General features: G+C 41.3%; 1 protein-coding gene across 2 annotated transcripts; it reads left to right on the top strand.

The window, feature by feature from the left end:
- The first annotated feature begins 26 nt into the window (after window positions 1-26).
- Window positions 27-17,758, top strand: fastkd1 (FAST kinase domains 1). 2 transcript variants are annotated; one of them, XM_054788005.1, is made up of 15 exons: window positions 27-233; window positions 516-976; window positions 1,061-1,129; window positions 1,210-1,335; window positions 2,205-2,603; window positions 2,677-2,787; window positions 4,229-4,360; window positions 4,431-4,917; window positions 8,799-8,913; window positions 9,008-9,136; window positions 9,216-9,347; window positions 9,419-9,532; window positions 15,441-15,585; window positions 15,670-15,784; window positions 16,869-17,758. In XM_054788005.1, exons 2-15 carry the CDS (start codon window positions 624-626, stop codon window positions 16,956-16,958), a joined length of 2,517 nt encoding a protein of 838 aa, XP_054643980.1. In that variant the 5' UTR covers window positions 27-233; window positions 516-623; the 3' UTR covers window positions 16,959-17,758. The 2 variants fall into 2 exon arrangements, with proteins under 2 accessions (XP_054643980.1, XP_054643981.1); XM_054788006.1 differs by lacking the exon at window positions 516-976.
- Window positions 17,759-20,764: the final 3,006 nt, after the last annotated feature.

The raw sequence follows: 20,764 nt of genomic DNA, 5'->3' as shown, positions 1-20,764 counted from the left end.
CTGCCACCCATTTCGGAGATATTCGAAATAGAACAAGACGGAACTTTGGGGTCATTATTATTAAGTGACATCAGTAATGATGTGACAATATTTTAACTTCAAATTTTTTTTTTTTAGCTTAATAATTTACTACAGCCATGTTGCTCAGGAGCCAAAAAGGTAACTTGGCGCTCCAATGAACGTCATTCATGACATCACGTACACAGGAAGTGGAGTCGGACTACACATGCGAGGTGAGTTTGACTTTCAAATGATCAATTGAATGTATGCTTTTCGGTAGGGTTTGATATTAACCATGTTAATGTATACAGTAGGCACTTTTACTGCTAAAAGTTAAGACATCAGGTTGAGTTTGAGGTTGTTTTCATATCGCAAGTTGTTGTTTTTACTACCACGTGACACCGCGTTACCAAATCAATGTGAGTGTTGGCGTGCTGCTTCACACGACCTGTCACAAATCTATGATTTACGTATCTATCAATTCATTTATTTGTGGTATGTGTTTCTTCATCCAGGAACATAGTCTCTGCTCAGACTGTAGTGTGTGGGTGTGAACCTACACACTACTGTGACACTGTGATTGACAATGACTGCCTTATGACTATAATGAGGTCAAGTCAAAGATGAATTTGGCCAAGGGGATGTTTCAGATGCGGGGTGTGAGTTCCTGCTTTCAAAGACTCATTCACAAGGTCCCCATGAACCGAGACCAGGTTCTGGAGCAGTTGCAGGTCTGCTCTGCTGAGGATCAAGTGTTGGATGTGGTGGGTAAGAACAAGGCCAAGCTCACCGTGGACCACGTGAACACAGCTGTGAATATGCTGTGGCACTTCCAGAAAGACAAACCGCAGTTGCTGAGAACAGTTGAGTTCATCAAAAGTCACCCGCAGTTCCTGACGCTGCGGGTTCTGGCAGAGAACAAAATTGAACTCATGGATGATTTTATGTTGGTGGACTTGCTCTATAGTTTTCTCAGGTATGTGAATTATAGCAACAGTGTGAAGGTAATGTCGCAAAGACAAGAGGAGGCATATTAACATAGTGTTTTACTGTTTTTCAGGCTGAATGTGGATCCTCATGACTCTCTGGTTCAGCAGTTAGTTTCTGAGGCTTGGCTAAGATTAGACAAGTATGACTTCACTCTTTTTGTTCATTTCAGCTCCATATAAATTTTTATATTAGTCTTGTAACATTTATGCAAATTTCCAGACTTCCAATGACGTCGCTATCCAAGTTTGCAATCTGTCTAAACGATCAGCGCCTTCATCACAGTTCTCTGATGGGCCAAATCGCCAGTATTGTGGATCAGAAGTTGTCATCCATTGATGATGCCAGGTTGGTAGTGGAACAGAAACTCTTAGGACAAAGAACAATCTGATCGGATCTGATAAATAAACTATATTACATGCTTACAAAGATAAGTTTGACTTTGGAGTACAGTAATGCCTGGTTTATGGCGGTTTATTGGTTCCAGGCCTGACCGTGATAAGTGAATTTCTGCGAAGTAGGATTCCTTTTTTTATAAATGGAATATTTTGGTAGTTAGAGCATAGAAAACCGGTTTACCATCTTCTAAATATGTTTTTTTAACACTCCGATGACACTCCTATTACCCAATATGGTTGACATAAGAGAAAATAGGACATTTAAGACATAAATAAGACTCATGTTCGTGTGTGTTGCTGTAAATGTGTTCTGGCGTGGGAGGGGCGGATAGGAAGTGACGTCGAGGGTTAAGAGTTGAGATCATTCAAAAAGCCTGTTCTTCCGGCCATCAAGTTTGGAACTTGATGTACTTTGGTGTGCCTCATCCAACATTACAGTAACATATTAGGGGTGCGCAATAATGATATGAGGGATGATGTCATACCGATAAATCCAGTATAATTAAAAATAGCTCCGATAACTTAAAAAAAAAAAAAAAAAAAAAAAAAACAAGCTCCGGTGAGGAGAGATTTACTAGTACTGTGCGGGTGAGCAAATCAAGCGCTCCTGCCTGTGACGTTAATGGCCTGTCATAACTTCCCCTGTAAGCAAACATTCACTTTAAGAGAAAGACATTTCACATGCTGGTTGTACGAAATGCTTTGCGATGAGGGGGGAAAAAAAGAGAGTGAAGCTGTGAAATTCGAAGCGTGAAGTGGTGTTGGGATTGTTGGTGTATTTGATTTACCTGGTGGTATTTTTTTCTTCTTTTCTTCCAGGATCCTCACTACATTTCTGATCAGTGTGACGTCCCTGGTGTCTCCTCGTCTTCGAGACACCCTCATTAGCAGGGCAGACCACCTCCTAGACAAAATGGATCCGTCCAATGCTAACAACGCTCGTAGAGTGGTGCAGTTCCTGCGTAACATTAAGTGCAGCCATAGGCCCATGCTGGAGAAGTGCAACCAGATACTTCTGTGCAACATTCCCAAAATGGATGCAGAGAACATCTGTATGCTAATAGGGCTGTATCAGTCCCTGCAGTTTCACAACTGTGACTTCAAGCTGGCTGTGAAACAACGTCTGACAGAATTGATTGATTCCAGCATTGACCCACACTCCTTTACCAAACTCTTTGTCAGTTTGGCACCCATGGCCAGTCTGGAGATGAGAGATAGGTTAGCATCACTGAAAGTGAAGCACACATGGTTGAAATTCAAAATTATTTAGTCATGTTTGATTCCTTTTCAGGTTGGAGAGCACAGCCCACATGCTGGCTGATGAGTTTGACGCTCAACAGGTGATGGCTATTGCAGAAACGCTGGAAGAGATTCGGAGCAGGAACCTGAGCTTGATGAACAAGTGAGTTAAATCCATTTTGTTTTGTAACGTCAATGCTTCCTGTGTAGTTTAGTATACAGACATAAGTATTTGTACACCATTTCCCTGCGATCTCTGGCATGATAGATGCCGTACCCATATGATTGTATTGACCTGAAGTATAAGTCAACCCTGTCATAACCTTAACTATAACTGATACCACCATTTGTCATGGGAGACGTCCTTGCCACAACACACACTGCTTTTGCACAGTACGTGGCATCTGTAAAGTTGAAGCTTAAAGAGTGAGTGCTGCTATATGCATTGCAACACATTCTGGAGCAAATAATGTTTGCAGTAGAGGTGACAAGATCTTGTGAGATTAAAACGTGACAAGATTTGTCGTTTGGAGAAACAAGAACAGAGTAGCCAGAAGCCAATCAGACTGAAGTATGGTATGACTACTATGAATGATAATACAGTAATATGGAAGTGGGAGTGTGCAAGGCATTATTGGAAGTGTACATTAAGTGCTTCAGGCACGCACACCATGCAATCCAACCTACCTTGGTGTTCACAGCATCAGCGAATGACGTGTGGCTGTTTTTTCCATCGAAGTTGGTTGCCGGTTGTTGATGTCCAAGCAGAATCTGCAGTAATTCTACATTTGATCAATTTTACTTAAGATTTGTCAGATCAACTCATGGAGTTGTTCGGACTTGTCGGCACCCTTAATCACCCAGCGCTTCTGACGCTCAGCACCAACTTGCAAGTACTGGCAATCACCGGTTCCGTTTCATAACACACGTCATACATCGAAGAGATCCGTGTTGACAATTTAGTGACATGGTCACTATATTTAGTGAGTAGGGTGTGCATATAAGTGTTTTTTGCGTCATTCATAGGCCTTACACAATAATTGCTAAATTGATTAATCAAATGACATAAAAACAAAAAACAAACAAGGTTTATAATTTTGATGCCTCGATAAATTGACATGTGCATATATGTATGCCTGTTCCATTCCCTCGTCTCGCTGTACCACACAGGCTGGGTGGCAAGAGGGTTCGCTCTGCATGTCTCTGTGCGCATTGGTGCTATAGTGGAATGAACGGAGAGAGTGAACCCCCTGTCAGCTATTGAGCCTCTTTGTCCCAGTACGTGGAGGCGGGGGCTACGAAGTGAGTGGATACACAGAATGCTAGCAGTTAGCAAGCAAGCGCTAATATGAATGAAGGCACAAAGTGTCTAAACCGAATGCCACCATTCCAGTGTGGATGTGCAGCATAGCCTTCGTCTCGACAGTCAACGCTTATTGAGACATTTGATCAGCGGAGTACATATAAAATGAAACGGCACAAAATGGTGCGCGCTCACAGAGTCGCTCGCTACATTGCAAAAGAAATGCAATCTTTCGATACGGTTCAAAAAGTTCTTGTCCAGGTGTCTCTTACCTTTCCAGACGTGTGCGTGTCTTTTCCAGAATTGCTTCAGGAATTCAAAAGAACCTTGACGTTTACAACCCAGTGGAGGTCACCAGAATCACACGGGCACTTTTTATGTTGCATTACCAGAATCCAGAACTCTTCACCAAACTAAGAAACGCCATAGTGGGGTAAGATAAAAAGGTATTTATCCCTCATCCCATTATAGAAGTAGTGACTTCATTCACTTTGACTTTGCAGCTTTTTAGAGCGCAGCTTCTTCCCCAGCGAGGTGACCATGCTGACCCGTGTTCTCTCCATGTTTCCTTCCCCGCGCCTGGAGGAGGCCGTGATCTTGCGGCTCAATGCGGTGGTGTCCCAGTGCACTTTCAACGACCTCAACGCCATTTCCTTTGCTCTGGGGAAGTGGATACGCAACGACCCGTCATACCGCCACAGCACTCCCAGCAGGTACGTGCGTCTGCTGCAGACCCTCAGCCGCTGCGGCCACGGCAGGCTGCAGACGGCCGAGCGACTGGACGTGCTGCTGGAGGAGCTCAGGTATGTTTCGGGGGAGTGGTTTGAGGAAATGCTGCTGGAAGAGACCATGTTCACGCTGCAGAGGATGATGGACCAAATCAATTGGACAAACGTGGCAGAGCTGTCCCTCTTTGTAGCAAGGACACATCAGGTCTGCCCTCCCTTAATGGAGCGCATCGCCAGTGTGGCCATTCAAGACATTCAGAAGGTGAGCAAAGGAAGAGTATGTCGTTTTTTCAAAATGTATTTACATTTTTAGTTTTTATTTTAGTGGTGCTAAACCCAAACATGTATGAGGACTCACATTGGCTTTGGGTGCTAGTAACTTCCTCATACACTAAGGGTGTCCAAATGTTTTTCAGCGAGGGCCACACAGTGAAAAATGAAAGGATTGTAAAATTGCAACTTTTTTCCTCTTTAGAATATGACTTTTTTTCCTCTTAATATTTGGACTTTATTCTTGTAAAATTACAGCTAAAATTAATCTCTTTCTCTCGCTCTCTCTGTCTATATATATATATATATATATATATATATATATATATATATATATATATATATATATATATATATATATATATATATTACATACACACATTACATACGTTACATACATACACAGTCAAACCTGTCTTTGCGGCCACCTTTATAGAACAGCCACCTGCCTATAGCGGCCAATGAAAAATCCCCCGCAGCAAATTTACATGTTATAGACCCTGTGTATAGCAGTCACCTGTCCAACGCGGCCAGCGGCCACCCATTTTGTCTCCCTTGGTCAATATCTGACCGCATATAGCGGCCAAGTTATCGACTCAAATAGAAGCTTAATGCACGAAAAAGTTTTGTTTTTCAATCAATGAAGCCGTCGTGTGTAGACTTTAATTACTGAGTCCCAGCTCAGTCACAATCATTCACAAGATCCACACAAACTGTCAGTTGTTCCACATAAAAAAGCCGTCTTCTTTTGAGCTTGCTATTTCCTGGTCAAACATGTAACTTTAAGAGCAGTTGCACCAAAACATTACCGCAAAGTAGGCTGGGAACAGGACGTGCTCCCAGCGACGCTACAATAAAAAAACAACCGTACGCTAGCATGCATGCGTCAGCGGGAGCAAAACTGAGTTCGGTTGTACTTAATTGAAGTATTTTAGAATGTACTCACGTTATTTTTGATCAATCCTCATCCACAAATCCATCAAAGTCCTCATCTTTTGTATTCGACACAAACAAAGCCATCTTCTTTTCCGTTCGCTACTAGTCTGTTAACTTGTCAGTGTTATTCAGCTCCAAAGCAAAGAAGGAAACTTCTCCTGTTGCTTCTGCCAACTTTATTTATTGAACGCGGCCACCAGAGAGCAGTTCAGAACACACACACATCTCTCAGCATCGTCTCTCCTTCCTGCTTGCCCACAAGGCAAAGGTTAAACAAGCCCCACTACATAGCTGTCCAGGCAATGCCTGTAACAAGTGACACAGTTTATTTCCTGGTGTGAGACAATGTGCACAATGTGTGTCAATATTGTAATGTCGCTTGTTGTGGGAAAGGAGATACTCACGTCGCCGATGCACTTTAATGGCTTTATTAACAGCGGAGAACACTGCAGGACTTTACATCCACGCCAACATAAACACACTTCCCAACTCTCTTGAAACTCACAGCTAGCACTGAGCCTAGTTCTCCTGCTCGGGACGCCCACCGTCACTTCCCGTCACTTCCTGATGAACTAAAGCTGTAATGACACTCTACCGTATAAAAAGTAAAATATTAAAAACAAGCGTAAGACATTACTAGCACAGCTTTGTTCTGTGGGTCGTGGATAATAACAAGCCTAGTAGTGCTGTACAACTTTTAGCCGCAGTCCCACAGTGCCCTCTACTGGTCAACATTCAAACTGGACGCCAACCTGTCTATAGAGGCCACCTGTCTATAGCGGCCACTTTTGCAGTCTCCCTCTCGTGGCTGCTATAGACAAGTTTGACTATATACAGTATATAGTATCTCCATCCAATGTGGCATATACCAGGAAGATGCTCTGTCCCCGCTGCTGTTCTGCATAGGCCTGAACCCCCTCAGCCAATTAATCAACAAGACTAGCTATGGATACCAACTTAAGAATGGGGCCACCATCAGTCACCTCCTCTACATGGATGACATCAAGCTGTACGCTAAGAGCAAGCGAGACATTGACTACTGATCCACACCACCAGGATCTACAGCGGGGACATCGGAATGTCATTCGGACTGGAGAAATGTGGCGGAATGGTAACAAAGAGAGGAAGGTAGTCCATACAGAGGACGTTGCACTCCCAGAGGGCAGAATAGTAGATGTTGAGGAGAGTTACAAGTATCTTGGAATACCATAGGAAAATGGTAACCATGAAGAGGCCACAAGGAAAGCTGCAACGGTTAAGTATCTGCAACGTGTAAGGCAAGTCCTGAGAAGTCAGCTCAATGGGAAGAACAAGATCCGGGCAATTAACATACCCTGCCAGTGATCAGATACCCTGCTGGGATAATAAGCTGGCCAAAGTTCAGAGGAAGTTCAGACCACAGATGTTAAAACACGGAAGCTACTCGCCATGCACGGAGGATTCCACCCCAAATCCAGTATCGAGAGGCTACACGCTAAGCGCAAAGAAGGAGGCCAAGGATTAGTGAGCATCAGGACTACTATCCAAGACGAAACATCCAAGCTCCAGGAATACATCAGGAAGATGGCCCCAAGAGATGAAGCACTTAGTGAATGTCTCAGGCAGTGGAACCTGGAAAAGGAGTTGGAGGAACCATCATGGGAGGAAAAACCCCTGCATGATGTACCACCGACAGATAGCTGAAGTGGCGGATATGAACAAGTCCTACCAATGGCCAGAGAGGGCTGGACTGAAGGACAGCACAGAGGCGCTAATCATGGCAGCACAGGAGCAGGCCTTTAGCACTAGAGCAATAGAGGCCCAGATCTACCACACCAGGCAGGATCCCAGGTGCAGGCTTTGCAAAGAGGCCCCAGAAACAGTCCAGCACCTAATAGCAGGGTTTAGGATACTGGCAGGAAAAGAATACTTGAAACGCCATAACCAAGTAGCCGGTACAATGTACAGAGACATCTGTGCAGAATATGGACTGGAGACCCCTAGATCGCAATGGGAAACACCTCCCAAGGTGGTGGAAAATGAGAGGGCTAAGATCCTGTGGGACTCACAAATACAGACCGATAAGATGGACATCATGATCATGGATGAGCAGCAGAGGACAGCCATTGTGATCGATGTAGCCATCCCCAATGATGGTAATATCAGGAAAAAGGAACACGAGAAACTAGAGAAATACCAAGGGCTCAAGGAAGAGCTGGAGAGAGGCTGGAAGGTGAATGCAACAGTGGTTCCCATGGTCATGGGAGCACTGGGGGCCGTGTCCCCCACACTGGAGAAGTGGCAGATAGCTGGAGAAACATCAGACATTTCCTTCCAGAAGAGCACAGTTCTAGGAACAGCTAAGATACTGCGCAGGACCCTCAAGCTCCCAGGCCTCTGGTAGAGGACCCGAGCTTGAGATGAACAGACCACCCACCCTACCAGGGGAGATGGGGGGTGGGTGAGGAAAAAGAGTTGTTTCTATACACACACAGTAGGGATTGAGAATTATTATTGAGCCAATATGAGGGAATTATGACGCCATACCAGTAAATCTGATTACATACATACATACATGCATACATACATACATAAAAAAATAGCTCAGACAATGATCATTTAAAAAATGCTCCAATGAGGCGAGATACTCATACAGTGCGGGTGAGCAAATCAAGCACTCCCTTTTTGTCCTGCCTGTGACGTTAACCCATCGAGCACACACAAAAAAACGTATGATCCACCTGGTGAAACACCAACAATTGGACGATGCCCTTTGGGATACATTGTGGTGGTCTACCAGTGGGTTTGTTGGCTAGTGCAGAAAGATGGTGACACCACCCACTGTTTAAAGATGAAGTGTTGATTCTAGGCAACTTGATGACATAATTATGCAGTTTTCATCGCCCTTTGTTACTGGACTGGTTGGGTCCTGGACTGAAATCTACTGTTTTGTTTTAGATTGACCCCTCAGCGATGTATTCCATCCTGCTTCCCTTTTCCTTCTTCAACTATGATCCAGAAGGAGAAGATCAGTTGTACGACGTTTGCATACAGCGCTTCACTCCTCATATTAGTAAGGGAGTACACTTCTTTTCTAGTGGACAGTGTACTCTTAAATACTCTCTATGTGCATGTGTACTTTGTGTACTGTATGTATATGTATGCAGGCTCCTTTGACCCTCATCTACTGGTTCTGCTGGCCTACTCTTTGGCGGTAGCTGAGTATTTTCCTGAGGAACTTGTCAGAGAAATCTTCAACATAGAATTTCTGGGCAAGCTGGACATCGAGCTGGAAAGTACGTGCACTAATTCAGAAGCAGTACTCCGGAGAGCTACAGTACTTGTTGAACACTACTGTTATGTTACTTTTTACAGTGCTGCCCGACACCCTCAACATGCGGACCCGACTACGTCTCATGGAGCTTAACCGTGCCGTGTGTCTAGAGTGTCCCGAATTTCAAGTGCCGTGGTTTCATGAACGCTACTGCCAGCAAATGCTGGACAGAGGTACGTAGGATGCCTTTTATGCACGTGATGGAGATTAATACCAAGCAATACTGTATCGTATATGTTCCCAGGGAAGGGTTTCGTCAGTCCCGTGCAGCAGCAAATCCATAAAATGCTGGCTGAAGTCCTTGGTGGCATGAACTTCGTTAAGGCAGCAGAGGTCACGCCTTATTTTTACACTTTAGGTAAGTCACACGGTCACTAGCAATGCTCAAACGCTCCATTTATTTATCCATACCATCTTTCCTATCATGGAACTGGAAATAATCTGTTTCACAGTCAAACTGTCACCATCATGAAATCTTTATTATCAGTACTTTTATTTGTCATTAAGATGAAATAATAATACTAATAGTAACTTTAAATAGCTTTAATATTCATATATATTTATTATAATATTTATATCAACTACTTGCATGTAGGGCAAAGGTGTCCAAAGTGCGGCACATTCTAAAAATAAAAAAAAAACAGCAAAAATGTAAAGATCAACTGTAATTTTACAAGAAATTGTCAGGATATTAAGAGAAAAATATTGGAATCTAACAAAAAAAGTCATAATTTTAAGAGAATAATGTAGTAGTATTATAAACAAAATAAATTTGCAATTTTTGGAAAATGAGGCTGGGGAAAAAGTTATAATATGGGAATAAGGTAAAAATATTATAGGAATTAAGTTATAATATGAAAAGAAAATTGAAAAGAAAGTGGAAATAGCTGGAAAAAAAACAGAAATGGAGCAACAGAAATGGAAAAACTCTTATGGGAATAAAATCATAGAACATTTATGAAGATTACTTAAGTTTCTTGAAATATACAGTGCTGTGAAAAGGTTTTTGTCCCTCTTCCTGTTTTTTTGCATGTTTGTCACACTTACATGTTTCAGATTATAAAACATATTTTAATATTTAGTCAATGGCAACACAACTGAACACAAAATGTTTTTAAATGAAACCTTTTATTATTAAGGGAGAAAAAAAATCGAAACCTATGTGGCCCATGTGAAAAAGTGATTATCCCCTGTTAAAACATAACTGTGATTAATTCAATATTCAAGAGAGTTTTATTGTCATGTGCATGGTAAAACAGCAATCTTATTCTGTTCATTCTCCCAAGAAAAGAAAGAAAACACAAGAAAGAATAAGAACATAAGAAACATAAACACATAAACATATATACCAATAAATTAAGCAACAAAAACAGAAGAGACATTAATACAAATAAATAAATAAATAAATAAATAAAGTGCTATGAGTGTGTGCTTGTGTTGCGTGCGGCATGTGTGAGTGCTTCGTTGAGAAGCCTGATGGCCTGTGGGTAAAAGCTGTTTGCCAGTCTTGTGGTCCTGGACTTCAAACTCCTGTAGCGTCTGCCTGACGGTAGGAGTGTGAATAATGAGTGTTGTGGATGTGTGCTGTCCTTGATGAGGTTGTGTGTTCTTCGTAGGACTCTAGTTTTATAAATGTCTTGCAGTGAGGGGAGGACTGCCCCAACAATGTTCTGTGAGGTCTTGATCACCCGCTGGAGTGCCTTCCTATCACGTGTTGTACAGTTACCGTACCAAACAGTGATGGAGGCGGTAAGGACACTTTCCATAGTGCATCTGTAGAAGCAACTCAGGATTGTGGTGGACATGCCAAATTTCCTCAGTCTTCTCAGGAAGTACAGTCTCCTTTCTTCATAATTTGTTGGGTGTTGTGAGACCAGGTGAGGTCCTCGCTGATGTGTGTGCCAAGGAACTTGAAGGTTTTCACCCTCTCCACCTCAGTCTCATCAATAAACAGGGGTTTATGCGGCTCCTTTTCCCTTGTTCTTGGGTCGATGATCATCTCTTTAGTCTTATCTGTATTGAGAAGGAGATTGTTAGCACGACACCAAGCTATGAGGTCCGCCACCTCTCTTCTGTATGATGTTTCAACACCACCAGTGATCAGGTCGATGACTGTAGTGTCATCCGCAAATTTAATGATGCTGGTGTTGTTCTGGGAGGCCACGCAATCGTAGGTGAAGAGCGTGTAGAGGAGCGGACTCAGCACACACCCCTGTGGGGTCCCAGTGCTCACAATTCTTGAGCTGGATGTGCGATTGTGGACTCTGACTGACTGGGGCCTGCCTGTGAGAAAGTTAAACACCCAGTTACAGAGGGAGGGAGACAGGCCAAGTGTGAGGAGCTTATTTGTGAGTTTGTGGGGGCTGACTATATTAAAAGCAGAGCTATAGTCTATAAATAGCATTCTGACATATGTGTCCTGGCCCTGTAGGTGAGAAAGGGCTGTGTGGATGGCAGTGTTGATTGCATAATCCGTGGACCGGTTCTGGCGATATGCAAACTGTAGAGGGTCCACAGTTGCCGCCGGGATGCTCTTTTTGATGTGGGTCATGACTATTCTTTCAAAGCACTTCATAACAATATGAGTGAGTGCTATAGGGCGATAGTCATTTAAGCAGGTCACGTTGCTCTTCTTGGGTACGGGCACTATGGTGGTGGACTTAAAGCAGGTCGGTACAGATGCTTGTGCAAGCGACAGGTTAAATATGTCAGCAAGCACATCAGCTAGCTCTGATGAGCAAACCCGAAGTGCACGTCCTGATATGTTGTCTGGGCCTGCTGCTTTTTGTGGGTTTGTTTTGTTTAGTTTGTTTAATTGAGATCTATCATTCTCTAAAATGTTATAAAGCCATTTCTGAAGCTTTGGGACTCCAGGAACCACAGCGAGAGCCATTATCCACAAATGGCGAAAACATGGAACAGTGGTGACCCTTCCCAGGGGTGGCCGACCAACCAAAATGAGCCTAAGAGCGCAGCGACGACTCATCAAAGAGGTCGCAAAGACCCCACAACAACATCCAAAGAACTGCAGGCCTTACTTGCCTCAGTTAAGGTCAGTGTTCATGACTCCACCATAAGAAAGACACTGGCCAAAAACGGCCTGCATGGCACAGTTCTAAGACGAAAAACACTGCTGAACAAAAAGAGCATTAAGGCCTGTCTCAATTTTGCCCTTGATGATCCCCAAGACCTTTGGGAAAATACTCTGTGGTCTGACGAGACAAAAGTTGAACTTTTTGGAAGGTGTGTGTCCCATTACATCTGGTGTAAAAGTAACGCCGCACTTCAGAAAAAGAAGATCATACCAACAGTAAAATATGGTGGTGTTAGTGTGACGGTCTGGGGCTGTTGCATCAGAACCTGGAAGACTTGCTGTGATAAATGGAACCATGAATGCTGCTGTCTATGAAAAAATCCTGAAGGAGAATGTCTGTTGGTTACTTCAACCTGAAACCAACTTGGGTTCTGCAGCAGGACAATGATCCAAAACACACCAGCAAGTCCACCAAAAACAAAATGAAGACTTTGGAGTGGCCTAGTCAAAGTCCTGACCTGAATCCTATTGAGATGCTGTGGCATGACCTTAAAAAGGCGCTTCATGCTGGAAAACCCTCCAATGTGCTGAATGTCAACAATTCTGCAGAGATGAGTGGGCCAATATTCCTCCACAGCGCTGTAAGAGACTCATTGCAAGTTATCACAAACGTGTGATTGCAGTTGTTGCTGCTAAGGGTGGCCCAACCAGTTATTAGGTTTAGGGAGCAATCACTTTTTTTTCCACACAGGGCCCTTAAATAATAACATGTTTCTTTTAAAAACGGCGTTTTGTGTTCAATTGTGTTGTCATTGACTAATATTTAAATTTGTTTGACGATCTGAAAAATGTAAGTGTGACAAACATGCAAAAAAATAACAAATTAGGAAGGAGACAAACACTTTTTACCACCACTGCGTATAACTTCTTCGTATATCTACATGTGTTGCTTTACAGAATATCAAAGTGGCAAAGTTGCATCCTTTCATTTTTCACCATGTGGCCCTCGTTGGAAGAACGTTTGGACACCCCTGCTATCAGGGAATGGGTTTTATAGTCATAGGTTCTATGCTTTGGTCAACCTGTCGCTGATTATTTATTTTATTTTATTTTTTTATTGAAAGAAGCAGCATCAGTTGGTAATGGTCATGCAAGTGTAAAAATAAGTGAACCCCTGATAATATTAGGACATAAAAACACGAAAATGGCTGCCTTTTAAAATAAACAGTTTCTGCTATCTGGGAATAACCAGAACTTTCAATCATATCATCTTATATTTGGAATAATAACAGCCACGCTTATGTCAAGAATTCTTGCGGAGAACAAGAAAGGAAGGAGGGATGGCACCTTCCCAACTTTCGGCTATACTACTGGCCTGTCGACATAAATTGCATTTTGTATTGGTCGTATTACCATGTAGAGACGAACTGTCCCACCAGGTTTAAAATGGAAGCAATCTCCAATCTTCCTCTGTCGTTGTTGACTCAACTTGGGGCGTCACTGCTTATATGGCTTTAACTGTAAGTGCATTTAAAATGAACCCAGCAGTTAATCATTCACGGCGTATTCTTTCTCAATTTCAGGAAAAAAAAATTAAGTACCAGCAAATTCCCACTTTACACCCTCAACAACTGACAAAGCTTTCAATACGTGGTCTGAGAGGGCCTGTTTCTTTGATTTCGATTTTAATTGGCGTCCGACTGATATGGATTTAAATTTTTTATTTTTATTTTTTAATAATTATATTTTTCTTTAAGGCTGTGAAACCCCTCACCATACACTTTATACACATTTCTCACACAGGCATTAACATTTTCTCATATTTCTCTCTTGTTTAAACACTCTCAAAGAAGAAATTAATTTCTTGTGTCCAACCTCGTAGGTTGATCATTGCAATTCAAACAAAGGTTTGAACACAAGAAATTATTAACTTAATAATTTCTTGTGTCCAACCTCGTAGGTTGATCATTGCAATTCAAACGAAGGTTTGAACTTCTTTGAGAGTGTTTAAACAAGAGAGAAATATGAGAAAATGTTAATGCCTGTGTGAGAAATGTGTATAAAGTGTATGGTGAGGGGTTTTGCCTCTTTCTCCTGGCGCCGTTCTGCTGTACTGTAGCGTTTTTGTATCCTTGTTAAAACGCATTGCTCCGGTCATCGTATTTTTCTCCTCCTCGAACCGAAGATTCAGTTATTTTGTTATGCACCCTACAGCTGCAACTTCTCCTTTCCTTCAGCATGCCCAGAAGTCCAACTTTTTGTGCGATTGACAATGGTGTACAGTCCCTACAATCAGAAGGCAGAAAACAAAGTGTGGGTTCTCCCTTAGCCAGCATTGCAGCACCCCGGCAGCAATAACCAATGTAATGCTTTGCTGGGACGAAATGCATTATGGGATGATATTAAAATAGCTTCTGTTTATTTTATACTCATATTTGTATTTGCCCTGCATATTTCCTAACTAGCTTTTGAGTGTTAAGTTGTTGTGTGATTTTAGCTTTGTAAGACGACACCGTGAGTCAGACTGTTATATGTAGTAATTACCTCCTGTGATTTCCATGGGTTGACAGCAGCCGCAGCCCGGTGGTTGGGGAACCATGGTATCAGACGTTTAAAATGCATGGCAGTTCTGCCTATTGTGCGGGTATAATGTATTTTTAAATGTGATATACGTACATTTGATTTTGTATTTACCTGTAGATTTTTACAGGTGTACTTTCTATACAGACTGAGTAATTGTATCCCCTCTTTTTTTTTTCTTCAGCCAATTTCCAGTAGTTGTTGACATACAGTATGTTTTATTTATTTATTTACTAAAACTAGACTAAAACTTTAGTTTTCCTCGACTAAATCGGGGCTAAAACTATCGCATATAGAAATGACTAAAATAAGAAGCAATTTTGTCCAAAAAAAATCGGCTGCCAAAAACAACACTAACATATATGAATATAAAGTATTTACAGTACTTTTGATGACAAAAAATGCTTGAAATATTTTGTTGCATGATCAGATAATATTCAAGTTTTAAAAGAACTCCCTGCAGTCCAGTTTTTCCATCAAAATGAAAGAGCAAATACATTTCGAAGGAAAAAGGTGAAGTGCATTATTGACACACATCCCAGGTTTCGTGGGGGCACATAAAGTGATGTGGTGGGCCGCATCTGGCCCCTGGGCCTTCAGTTTGACACGGGAAAAAAAACCCTACAATTCTTTATTTTACCCCCCCCCCCAGACTTTGAATGCATTCTGGACAAGCACCTTCAGCCATTGGCATACAGCAAGCCAGGAACTCTGCAGATCTCGGATAAAGGAAAGATTCACTGGGGTCCAAGCTCACTGGACACCATCAGGAAGGAGCTTCCACCAGGGGCGCAGCGGTAGGAACAAACACTGACCATTTGCTTTAATTTTTCTTTACTGAAGACCTAACTAGACATATGTTTCTGTTAACTATCACCCAGTGTGTCTATTGACTTCCTGGACTCCAAGTCCTTCTGCAAAAATTCCCAGCATATAAAAGGCGAGGCGCAGATTAGGAAGCGACACCTGGAAATCCTGGGATATCGTGTTATTCAGGTACTGTGTGTTTATATATTCATATTTAAAAGTGACCATTGCGTCATGGTGAGATATTAAACTGTGGTGGCCAGAGATATTCTAGTGCAGGGGCCTCAAATTTGTCTTCATTTGTCTTACCTTCAAAGGGCCGCCTGTATACTACACAGTGTACACCTATTGTATCATTGTAATTATAATCAATAATAAATAATAATGATAATTATATTGTCATTATAATAATTGTTATATTAGTTATTTATGAATAAATAATAATAAAGAATTTGCATTTGTCAACAAAAAAGAGCTTTTCTGTCAAAAATTGACAACAAATACAGTTAGCAAAATATGTATTTTTTAAAGTTATTTTGTACTAAATATAAATATATTGAAATAAGTTAAAAACATTATTTTTTACAATATTAAAAATAAAATACAAAATATAACTATATCAAAAAGGTTAATAGTAAAATTTATATATATGTATGTACTGTGTGTGTGTGTGTGTGTGTGTGTGTGTGTGTGTATATATATATATATATATATATATATATATATATTGATGAAACATTAAGAGAGTAAAGTCATAATATGAAGAGAAAAAATGGCATATATATATAGTTGAAATATTAAAGGGGAAAAGTTATGTTAATATGAGTAACAAACAAAACAAAAAATGAAGTTTACATTTTTGGAAAATTAGGTTGGCAAAAAGTTCTAAAATTTTGATAATAAAGTCAAAATCTTATGAGCATAAAGTCATATGAGGAGAAAATGTACAGGAGAGAGTTAAAATATTAAAAACAGAAACAAAGTGTAATGTAAGGGAAAAGAGTTATGAAAAATGAAAAATGTTAATACCATTTGCCATCAATAACACAAAGCTGAGATTCTGGTCTTGTTTTTCTTTATGTATAAAAAATGTCTTTGCATATATACTGTACATGGGTTGAATTAGAAAATGTAAAAATGGCTGTTTTCAAGGCACATAGTGATCCTCGGTGGAAAAGGTTTCGACACCTCTGAGCTTCTATGCTCATAATCTTGTTGAGTTTGATGAATTTTGATGGTTAGATTTTTTTTTTTTTTGTTATTGTCTTTCTAGATCCCCCACTTTGAATGGAACTCCATGGAGCTCTCTACACCGCAGTCTTGGAAGGAATACCTCAAGAAGAAAATATTTTTCTCACCCTGAAAGCCTTATTTATTGAATAGACATTTTGAATTTCACTGCAGTAAAGTGCGCCTTACAGGTGGTCCTCTGTTTGCGTCTCATGGTAACGAATGACTGAATTACAATTTTTTAATTTGGTCCATAAACACGACACTTGCTCGAAAACTCGTTACAGTACGAGCCACACGGTGTACAACAGTATAGTGTGTGCCTGCTCAGCCACACTTTGTGGTTGATTTTTTTACACGTCATGATGTCTCCCAAGCAGCAGTGCGCCAAAGAAAAGGAAAGCCATCAGCATGGAAGTGACAGTGAACATCATGAAAAGCTCGTAGTGAGGAGACACGCCCACCAATATTGGCCGCTTGATTCAGGATAAAGATGACTGAATGCTAATGAATGCAAGAGGGGTCATGGATTTGGTGCGCTATTACAAGATTAGCCTGAGACAATATTTGAAGAAGGCTGAAAGGCATGTGAGACAACTGCAGGGATAAAAGTAAGGACTTTTTATGACTCTTTCATGTCATTCTTCTATTTCATCATTTTTATGAGCGTATTTGACATGTCCTACATGTGTTGTATACAGTGTGAGTGACTTAGGAGTTCATTTAGCTATCATTAAGTTTCCCCTTCCACTAAAACTCCACTTACATCACAGTCTAGGAATGCAACTCCTTTCTAACCCGGGGGCCACCTGTATTGGTATTCAGAAATTCATGAAATTGACATGAGTCTACCTCATTTATTTTGTGCTTTTTGTACAGTAATAAATGTTTGAATATGTTTCTGTTTGTGTGTATTAATCTTAAAAAAAATGTTAATGCAATTTTGCTTTCATGTCAGACAAGCCAATTATGTATACAGTCGATCACTATCACGGTTTTTCATTAACGAATTAATAAATTATCTTTGGTGTAAAAAAAAAAAAGCAAACTTAAGAAAATTGTATGTAGTTTTTGCCTAAATTAAGCATTTTCAAGCATAGAAATATAAACGTAACACTTGTTTTTGCTCCCATTTTTTATGAGATGAACTTAAAGATCTAGAACTTTTTCCACATACACAATATCACCATTTCTCTTAAATATTGTTGACAAATCTGTCTAAATCTGTGATAGTGAGCACTTCTCCTTTGCTGAGATAATCCATCCCACCTCACAGGTGTGCCTTAGACTGCCCACAATAAAAGGCCACTCTGAAATGTGCGGTTTTATCACACAGCACAATGCCACAGATGTCGCAAGATTTGAGGGATCGTACAATTGTCATGCTGACAGCAGGAATGTCAACCAGACCTGTTGCTTGTGTATTGAATGTTCATTTCTCTACCATAAGCCGTCTCCAAGGGCGTTTCAAAGAATTTGGCAGTACATCCATGCATGGATCTGTACACAATTCTTGGAAGCTGAAAACGTCTTTCTTGCATGGCCAGCATACTCACCGGACATGTCACCCAATGAGCGTGTTTGGGATGCTCTGGATCGGCGTATACGACAGCGTGTACCAGTTCCCGCCAATCGACAACCTAATCAACTCTATGCCAAGGAGATGTGTTGCACTGCATGAGGCACACCAGATACTGACTGGTTTTCTGAGTCCCCAGACCACCCCCCCCCCAACAATAAAACAAAACTGCACATTTCAGAGTGGCCTTTTATTGTGGGCAGTCTAAGGCACACCTGTGCACTAATCCTGGTGTCTAATCAGCATCTTGATATGGCACACCTGTGAAGTGGGATGGATTATCTCAGCAAAGGAAAAGTGCTCACTATCACAGATTTCTCAACAATATTTGAGAGAAATGGTGATATTGTGTATGTGGAAAAAGTTTTAGATCTTTGAATTCATCTCATAAAAAATGGGAACAAAGACAAAAGCGATGCATTTATATATTTTTTTGAGTGTACAAACACCGTATAAGCCATTATGACTTGTGAATGTAGTATTCCACATTGGTTACTAGATGTCAGTAATTGTTCAACGAGACAAGAGCTCTCTGGTGATTGGAAACTCCATTCCTTTTACTGACTCGAGTATTTTATCAATCACTCACTAGAGTGATTCGAGTCGGGTGTCACAGCACGCACGTATTTCTGCGTCACACTAGTAATGCACTAACAGCGCACTTCCTGCTCAACACGCCGGTGGCTGGTGACGGGGGCAATGGGAGCACTTTTGGTGGGAAACAACGCACTGATTTGTGGATATACTTTAATATTTACATACATCTTGTGATGCTTCTCTTCTACGTCATTACATAATGACTGCAGCCTTTAGCCAGGAGATTGTATCATCGATGGTTACCAGCACTCAAGGGGTGTTTCGACCCTAAACCATAACACTCTCCTGCTGGCGGGTCAGCAGTGGTGGCCAGCCACTACTCATTCCCTCCTGGCTGCTCCATATCTAACAGGAGGCTCTTTTCGCTGCCTACCCCAATCTTCTTTCTGCCTTTTTCCTTTCACTTCCTGGAAGTCCCACAACTGTCAGCAGCTTCAAGGCTGATTGTGCTGGGAAGCCTCTGCACCTCACTCAATCGGGTAGAACCGCATTTGCCATCCTTTGTCCCTGCAGTCATGCCCCAGATCTGTGTAGCGCTCAGATTTCTTCTCAAATGCCTCTTTACACCCTCCTTCCATGGCACAGTAAGCTGGCTAAGGATGATCTTCCTTCCTTGAGTCGAGAACAGAACTGTGTCAGGTGGCGGCCTGCCTGAAGGTTGGTGTTTCCGGGTTCTTGCCTGCTCTAGGATGTCAGCGAGTACAGTCAGCACTTTATCATGGCCATTGAAGGTTTGAAAATGACCTCAGCAAAGTATGTAAAGTTTCTGACTGACCACTTTCTTCCATGGTACAAAATGAAGAACTGCACCTTTTGTAGCAAAGTGACCTTCCAGGACAATGCACCATCTCGTGGTGCAAAGAATACCTATCTCTCGGTCATTGACTGGGCATAAAAGGAGAGAAACTCATGGTTTGGCCCCCTTTTTTCCACTGTCCCCAACCCAATTGAGAACCCATGGAGCATCATCAAGCACAAAATCTATGAGGGTGGATCACAACAAAACAGCAGCTGTGGGAGGCTATTCTGACATTTTGCAAAGAAATTAAACCAGAAACGCACCAAGAACTCACAAGTTCAATGTAAGAATTGTGAAGGTTATGTCAAAGGAGGTATCTTATGTCAACATGTAACTTGGCCTGTTAAAATGTTAGTGATTGAAATAGTGTTTTACTTTTAGTAAGTATGACTTCCTTATGCTGCAAATTCAACAAATGGCCATTTTCGGTTCCTTACAACCACTGAAATGCTTTGAAACTCTGTTGTGCATAATAATGTGGAACAGTCCATTAAAATTATTTTTGTTAAATTACTGTTGTCATTGGGAGGTTTGTTCAATAACGTTCGAACTGTACTCGAAAGGTTGATGACTTGAAAATTATGACTAATTTATATTGACTATTTAGCAAAATCATAGAAAATCATCATTTGCATAATAATTTGGAACACAGTGTAAATGAAGTCTTCAAGATGAGATCTTCAAGAAACGCTCTTAATGTACAAATTAATCACCAAGCTTACTTATTTGTTCATATAATAAACACAGAGCAATGAACAACTTCATGCTCTGTCTCCTTTCTACTCCGTTCTCCTTGTGCTGTGAGGCGTTCAGGCACACTTGTAGTTGTGAGTGTTAGGCACTAATTGTTTTTAGTTTTATTTAAGTACCCCCTATGACAATTGGTGTACCCCTTACATCATATCCAATGATATCATCTGATGGCATGTGACTGCTTTGGGGGGATCTCTCAGCAGCACCAGCT

Source organism: Dunckerocampus dactyliophorus, chromosome 9 (assembly GCF_027744805.1).
Source record: "Dunckerocampus dactyliophorus isolate RoL2022-P2 chromosome 9, RoL_Ddac_1.1, whole genome shotgun sequence".
NCBI lineage: Eukaryota > Metazoa > Chordata > Actinopteri > Syngnathiformes > Syngnathidae > Dunckerocampus > Dunckerocampus dactyliophorus.
Note: the sequence above shows the minus strand (reverse complement) of the source record. Positions and strands in the feature narration are given on the sequence as shown.